Here is an 8,372-nt window from a genome sequence, read left to right as displayed (position 1 = left end):
TGGTTATACTGTGTGGTTAGTGCAAAGTCGGTGTGACATGAAAAAATTCGCAGTGTTGACGAATAACGCGTAAATACTTTTATACGTTGGAGCAAGTAATTACATTAATTACTTTTATTAGAACATTTTCTTTCATAGGCCACTTCTATTTACAATAAATAATGTACGCCAGTTCGTATGCGCCTTTCCTGGATACGATCCTGAAAAGGGCCCAGGCACTTTTAGCCGTTGATGCACTGTTGGCGCGAATAAAAACATGGCGGAAAATTGAGAACGCCCAGATGATCTGGGCGGCCCAGATCAAAAGTGCCGACAGAGAGTGCCCATACTGGTTATACTGTGGTTATATTGCAATAACATTCCTACAATATTGCAACATTGCTGTAATGTAGCTGCAAGGTTTGTGCTGTATGGGTAGCCGTTAGATATCTAATGAATATTTGTTTCGTGTGGGGAGCTGCCGCTGTACGATACTATTCGCATAGCTTTTAGTCAATCGACTTGCAACTTTTCTGTGAGAGCAAAATTTTCGCATACGTATCTCTTTCAAGTGAATTCGAAAATCGAGTCCCATCAGGTGCCGATCCGATTTTCGATTATGTGCAGGATAACATAAACAATATGGGGTAGGATGGATATCGGAATGTAGTCCGGCTAATCACGAAATAAAATGTAGAGTCAATGGTGTTCAATCACAAGTTAATATATTTATCACATATTGCACAGAGTATATGAACTTTGACAGAGCGAACAGAAACATGTCCGTCTCGTACCACTCGTACGGAGGCGGATATGCAAAAGACGCAGTTAGATTCGCGTGGTTGGATGCCGCATATGTCAAAAGATCATGTAATCGGTAAAAATCAATAATCGAGCCGTGATCCCCAAAAGGCACGGAAGCATTACGCATACACAAAAAGTATCGACCAATGATTGACGTAGTAGCTGCGACGCGCGCATATGGCGAACGGACCAGCAAACCGAAAATATAAGCGGGAAATTTAAAATAATGGCTTATACCTTACACTTTTCAGTCTTATTGTTAGAACTTTAAGAATTCTTAGAACAGTTTTCGAAATCTCAGTTAATATTACCTTCTATCGGATATTCTTCTGGCTTTGCTAATTTTCGAGATCTTGGATTACATAAAAATAATAAGTGATGATAATGATAAGTTACATTATGATGACAATAAGTGATCACTGACTGCATCAATTGTAATTAACATTTTTTGATTTATCAATTTACGGCATAGAAATGAAAATCCCACAAAAAAAACGAGCAACATCAAAGATCTCGGTTACAATGTCAGAATAAATTCCTAAATTTCTTACAGTATAAAAAATTTAATTTTGTCGGTTTCCGTTAAGAAAATATTTCGAGTCCTCCAAAGTGAAAAATTTATACGAAAATGTACGTACGCAAATTTTCGAAGACTGACCCGAAATACACGTTGTTTATAATTGAAACATACACGTTGGAGCAAAACATAAAATTTATTAAAAATTGGAAATGCGAAAAACACTTTTTGCGTATCTTACAATTCAGACCATAAACTAACTTTTCGTCTTACTGACTAAAACTATACAATTGTACAAAGACTTTTAACTTCCTACAATATAGGTCATCACATTTGATAATTTACATTACATTTTATACATATAATACTTCAGATGGGTCTAAACAGAATCGCGCTTTGCGCTTCACCCATGCGTATATGTACACAGGTCTGCGTTAGTTGATGGTCTGTAGACCGTTTATTTGCAAACATAACTCCTATAATTGGCAGTATGCAGAAAGGAGAGAAAAAAAATCAGGCTGAAAAACACAAGTACCATTGTGTATGGTACCAGAGTAAACAAGAGATAGAAGCAAATACATGATAGATACGGTAAATATTTTGCCAAGCAGATAACAAAATAGCACAAACAGATGCGAACAGTTCTCCTATAGAACATTAATCCTATATTTAGATTGTTATACATATATGTATGTATCCACGTGACTGTATGTATATACAGTCTCAAGGGAAAGAAGAATCGACCAGCAATAGCATGTTAAACAATAGTCTAACGAGATTTAGCAGGCATTAGAAGAAAGATGAAACTCGATTGTAACAAAATTTGGGATGACGTATAGCTCTGCGCTAACACGAGTGATTAGTAATAGTAGGGTCCTCGATTCGATCCCGACCATTGTCCCGCATATTTTCCGTCAGAGAAAATTTACAAAGATTCAGCACCTGAAGGGAGTTTAAGTGCCTAGTGTTGGATTCAGTGTTTGCGATTGCAACAAAATTTACTGAAGAATCCGTTTTCTTCAATTGTTGCATCCTGATACAGATGCAACCTGTCTTTTACCACGACAACCTTTTTGTAATATCGAACGCAATATCAATACCTATTGAGAAGCAATTTTGCGATCTACGTGGGCAAACTACCGGTTTCACTCAGAATTATATGACCGTTAGAGAAATTAGTAGGTGTTATGGATGTACTGGGTTTGTTTTCAATTTGGCTAATATCGCAGTTATCGCATTTGTTATCTGTTCTTACATTATTATCTAATCTAGATTTATAAGTATGCTTAGGAGACGTTACTGAACTCGAAAGAGAGCAACTACATCCACTTTGGTTGCCATTACTAGAACTGTCGCTGTCGCTTTCACTGTCGACACTGTCAGACTCGGGGCTGCTCGAGCGTAATCTCTTTTCGGTAACATTTCGCAACATTTCGTTCTCCCGCCTTAACTGTTCGTTCTGCTGTAACAGATCGTCGATTCGCTGTTGACACAGCTTCAATTTCTTCGCCACCTCGCAATCCGTGGCGGACACATTTTTGTTCTCCGAATCCCTCTCCTCCATTTGACGAATGCCCTTATTACGTAATATCTTCGCCAGCGAATCCATTTTGGCCTCTAAATGCCTGTACTCCTGTATCAATTCCATCTTCGACAGCGTGCTCAACCGCTCCTCATGAACAGCCTCGTACGCGGTTGAGAATTCCTTCGTTAAAAACTCCTCCTCGTCCTCCGGAGATGAGTAGAAGTAATCCTCGTCGGAATCTACGCTAAAACTGGAGTCGCGGGTGCGCGACGGCGCCGGCGGCTTCTGAAACATAGCAGGTACTTCCAGTGACGCGGCTTCCGACAATTTCTGCTCGAGATCGGGCAGATCGCTGTGATCGGCCATAAGAAATTGCGTGGTGTTATACAAGGCCGGTGGTTGCCTGCTCATCTTGGCAAGCCTGATACAGGTGCTCCGCAACACTTGCTGCCGAGTAGTTAAGTGCTGATTCGAGTACGGCTTTAGTTTCCTGTACTTGGGTTTACCCCTCCGAGTTTTCCTCTTTTTCGCCGCGATGTCCGTCCCGTCCTCGTGTTGACCGCCGTCCTGATCGCCACTACCGCTACCGCTTTCCAATCTTCTACAGTTATTAACGGATGGGTACTGCAAAATAACAAATGCACGCCGTTAAACAAATTCGATAAACGAGAACTGCTTGATAATTATAATTTCACGTTTATAATCTGTTTTAAAACCGAGTCAGACTAGCAATTGTCAACTCGGATTGAATTGGGATTAGCGATTGTCTTCTAGCCAATGACAGCAAAGCAGCAAGCGATTTAATCGGTTCTCATTGGCTAGAGAACAATCGCCAATCCAATCCGAGTCGGCAATTGCTAGTCTGACTGGTTTATGGCCGATTTTTTCACTTTCCGATAAAATTATCCGGAGGTTAATCTCAAGTTTTAGCCAATCACGTGCATGGATCTGGTAGTTTATCTCCTGGTTAACTTTAACCGCAACATAACTGGATGTGAAGAAATCGGGCATTAGAACGAGTCACCGTAATTAATGAGGTTTATCGACCAATGGGCAGGATTTTCGTAGCTATGGGGTCCCGGGGCCCGGAGGTAATTGGAGAGCATCCGCACTATCGACTAAATTAATCTATCATCGATAAAAATATCTAAATACTTGTACGCTCACAAGGTAACATTAAATTGACGATTTTTGTTATTATTATTATACAGATGCTCCATAAATGGTTACTTATGCTTGCGTAATTTATAACGCAACATCGATAGACTATATCTTTTCTAGGATTGGGAAAGTTACTTTATAAAAGTATCCAGTTACAGTTACAAGTTACCAATTCTGAAAAGTAACGCGTTACAGTTACTCAAAAAGTAACGAATCGTGAAGGCCCGAACACACAAAAAACTTAAGCAGTAAAAACGTAAGACCTAAGAATTTCAACCAATCGGAATTTTCAGCATTGCTTAAGTTTCAAAATGGTTGCTTACGTTCTCGACGGTCATTGGTCATTTCCCTTAAGTCTTAAGTTTTACTGCTCAAGTTTTTTCGTGTGTTCGGGCCTTTACTTTGCAGTGAAAATAAAAATATCAAATTGCATTTGAATTGTAAAGTGTCGATAAAGGCGTTTATGCGTAAATGCAAGGCCTAATGCGGTCTGTGGAGGTTTAAAAAATATATAAAGTAACTATTAAATTAGTTAATTTCCAACCCTGTACATATGTGACACTAAATAAACTGTTTAAAAGTGAAAAATGTTTTCTTCGAGTAGAGACACGAAAATTCGGATAATCGCGCGCAAATCCAAATCGGATGCAAGTTTAATAAAACATATTTCATTGGGTCTGTTGTTTGTTGAACTTGTACAATTCATCTTTTCGCTTTTTCTTAAACGAGGGAATTCATCGAGGGAATTCATCTTTTCTCTTTCTTTCCCTCGTTTAAGAAAAAGCGAAAAGATGAACCGTGCGAGAAATTCAGCTAAAAAAGAACCATAGTCTCGATGTTGCGGGATCGGTTTTGGCGCCAGGTCCGCTTCAAACAAATAAACGCCAGGCGGTCAATTCGGGGACAACTAGAAAGAGACAAGGCTACTCACTTTTAGCATTTTCGCTATAGCGTAAGACCGGTATTCATAGTCAGATCTTATATTCAAGACCGTCTTGAATTTATCTGAAGGTGTTGTATGAAATATTTCATTGGCTACCTAACTATGAATACCGGCCACATGAATTTGTGTACACATCGACACATTTATACATTTCGCATATACATACATGGAAAATGTATACGTGTTCCAACGTGCCTAAATTCATATAGGAAGGCATCAGTGATTCCCAGTGTATGTATGTACATACAGGGTGTCCTGAAATTCGCGAATCAAAATACCATAGCAAGAAAGTCATCAAAAAAATAAATTAAAGTTATTTAACATTTTTCGTTCCGAGCAGTAGTTTTTTTAGATAAAAAGGTTCAAAACAGGCCAATCATACATTACGGTTGAATGGAAACCTGTCCATGAGTCGCGCGTCGATAGTTTAATGCACTAACACTATCGACGCGCGACTCACGGACAGGTTTCCGTTCAACCGTAATGTATGATAGGCCTGTTTTGAACCTTTTTATCTAAAAAAACTACTGCTCGGAACGAAAAATGTTAAATAACTTTTTAACTTATTTTTTCAACGACTTTCTTGCTATGGTATTTTGATTCGCGAATTTCAGGACACCCTGTATAGCAAAACGTCAGGATGTGATAATGAACGATGAAATTCATATTACACCGCGAACTAAATATTTCAAATTCAATTGACTTTCTAATCTAGCCAATTTTCAACCGTTCGCATTTCAACAAGTACAAACTCCCGGTGAAAACGACCCGTCCTGAAACAGACCCTGTCGGCGAACAAAGGCATTTAAAAAGTATCGTCACTTATTGATCGACCGGGCCTTACATTCCCTCCGTACGCGCGATTGGCGCTCCGCTCCGTGTTCTTGCCGACAGATCGCGGCACTCGCCTGGCGACCGAAGGCACTGACGTAGTAGGCGTTGGCTCATCCTCTGCGCCCTTCGCGTCGCGTGCACCATCGTCCGCGCCGCCCGACACTTTCCTCGTCGCCTTTACCGTCCTGTGCGGCTCCATGCCCGTAATACACACCGGAGCCCGTTAATACGCGATGGCACGATCACGCACCGCCACCGAAGAGTCACTCTCGCGTACTGGAACCAGCCGCCGCGGCTCTAGTAACCGTATGCCCGTGCCGTAAACAGCGAGCGAATCGCCATGTTTGATTTGCCCGTGATTCTACGTACGATAGCAAGGCGCGACATGCTGACGTACCGTCCCTACCCCGACTATCGCGCGGCCCACTCTTGCGCCATCACATCGCGTTGCGTCGCGCCGCGCCGCGCCGCGCCGCGGCCGTTCCGTTCCTCCGAATCGCGACAGCGCCTTCTCTCGCGCATGTTGCTTCGATCCTGCTGGATCGCGCTGCGCTGCGCTGCGCTCCGCAATCGATGCGACACTGCGCACAAATGTAATTCATATAACTCGCGTATACGTAACTTCTGTAATTATCAATGATCGCGGTTAGGCCGATGGCAGAGAACGATCTGTAAACGCTTAGGTCGTAAACGTAAGGCGAGACGGGGAAAAACTCAAGTCGTATACAATAGACTTTCGCGACTTGCTACAGAATCGTAAACACTTACGACAGTTCTTCTGCTCAGGCCCTAAGGCTATTACATAATAATATTACATAATATTACATTTGTCGTATACGGAAGAAAATGACATCACACCCCGATAGCAAAATGACTCAAATATTGTGCAATAATTGCATCGTCCAAGAGGAGAGAATTTCACAATGATTGCATTAGGGTGATTCGCCAAAACGCAGCGGTTTTGTAGGAATAAAATTTCTAAGTGGTATTTGCCCAAAAATCGATACTCTCAATTTAGGGGATAAATCATGCACAATTATTTCGACACTGAAAAGCAAAATTGCCCAGCAACGCAGTTACGTGTGAAGCCAACGGCACACGATACTACTTTTCCTACTGGATTGCTTACGAGAGCCAATGTAAACATTACATTTTTTAAATTCATTTTGTCATTAAAAATATGTTAATTTTACGCAAAATTTATTTCAAATTATTTTGAGATCTGCATTTATTTTGTGTTAAAGTATTAACAGAGTATTAGTGTGATCATTTAACATATTTATATTATGTTAAATTAACAGAAACATTTGTGCGGACCGTTTGGGACATGTGATATCTGTTAAATTTAACACAAATTTTTCAACTGTGTACGCATAATTCCAGCATTCCAAGTTTCCTCGAGATTTTGTCACATAATTTGCTAAGTGTCTGCCTATCGTACATTTCGCTAAGTGTTGCATATCTCTATCAGTAAAAATTTATTGTGCAGTACCTAAATACAAACGGCTAATAAATTTAACTTGGACAGCAACAGTATTAGCTGTTCCTACTTTAAGGACACATCCTAGCTATTACAGCTATTTATTAGCTTCTACTGCTGATCTTTTTTTTCCGTGTACAACAACAAAGTTTTCAAGCCTGTCGATTTAGGCCCGGCTTCACCAATGTTGTTTAACTGTAAGCTTAGCTTAATTCGTTCCTTGTCTCTTTAGGAAGAGACAAACATGAATTAAACTCAGATTAAAGTTAAGCGACGTTTGGTGAACCCAGGCCTTAAGCATTTACGGCTAACGGGTCGTTTTCTGTCATCAGCCTCACTAATGAGCACAGCAACGACAGTAACGTAATATCCCAATTGTCGTAGGGCAAGCTTTTCGAGCGCGTTTATTGGTCGCTGAATAGAAAGACTCTCGAGAAATTGTCTGTTTTGTAGCCGATCAATACCCTTGAAAAACTTGCTGTACGACAAATAAAGCTATACCCTAAGGGTGGACGGTTCTATGAACAACAGAGAGGACCCCTTGCAACCAGGTCATAAATCATTTTGTTGCTCCATTGTATTTTCTCGCTAGCTGCTAACAAAGTGGGCCTGCGAATCCTTTAGCTTCCCGTATGTCGGTCACACTCGATTAGTCATGTTCGCGCGTGTCCTTGTGCTTCTCCTGAGGATGTACGCACTTTATCTGTCAGATCTCCGTTGAAAGTAGAAATCGCATTATGGAAGATACCACTCGAAAGTAGAAATCCCCCCAGTAAGCAAAAAGTTAACAGTATACAGGCAGATATTTGGATAAAATGTTGCGGCGCGGATCGGCGTCAATCGCGTTCGTGTTTATTTTGTATTCCACCAGCGAGAGATCGACCTGCCGCCGCGATCCGCCAGCGGATTGCCAGCGGAAAACTCGCGGAGTCCGTAGTCTCGTAATGGCCGTTTATTTAAAGGGCCGTGCATTTAAACGTCTCGGTTATCGAACGGTAGATTTCATTCGGATTTTCAATCCGCCACATTCCGCTAACAAAATTGTATTACGTTCATTCACGCTGGCGGGTGCCGTCAACGAAATTCGTAGCGGCCGGATTTTGCGAGGGTCTGTTTTTGACAGATCCGG

At 41.1% G+C, this 8,372-nt stretch overlaps 1 protein-coding gene across 1 annotated transcript; it reads right to left on the bottom strand.

Moving 5' to 3' along the window:
* Nucleotides 1-1,215: 1,215 nt before the first annotated feature.
* Nucleotides 1,216-6,196, bottom strand: LOC105562520 (protein HEXIM-like). Its single transcript, XM_012013428.1, has 2 exons — nt 5,774-6,196; nt 1,216-3,449 (listed from the first exon to the last, which is right to left on the bottom strand). Exons 1-2 carry the CDS (start codon nt 5,960-5,962, stop codon nt 2,424-2,426), a joined length of 1,215 nt encoding a protein of 404 aa, XP_011868818.1. The 5' UTR covers nt 5,963-6,196; the 3' UTR covers nt 1,216-2,423.
* Between the last annotated feature and the right edge of the window lie 2,176 nt (nt 6,197-8,372).

This window comes from Vollenhovia emeryi, unplaced genomic scaffold (assembly GCF_000949405.1).
Source record: "Vollenhovia emeryi isolate VEMERY1.0 unplaced genomic scaffold, V.emery_V1.0 DF939186.1, whole genome shotgun sequence".
Classification (NCBI taxonomy): Eukaryota; Metazoa; Arthropoda; class Insecta; order Hymenoptera; family Formicidae; genus Vollenhovia; species Vollenhovia emeryi.
The sequence above is the reverse complement of the archived record's forward strand: the minus strand, read 5'-3'. Positions and strand labels throughout refer to the sequence as shown.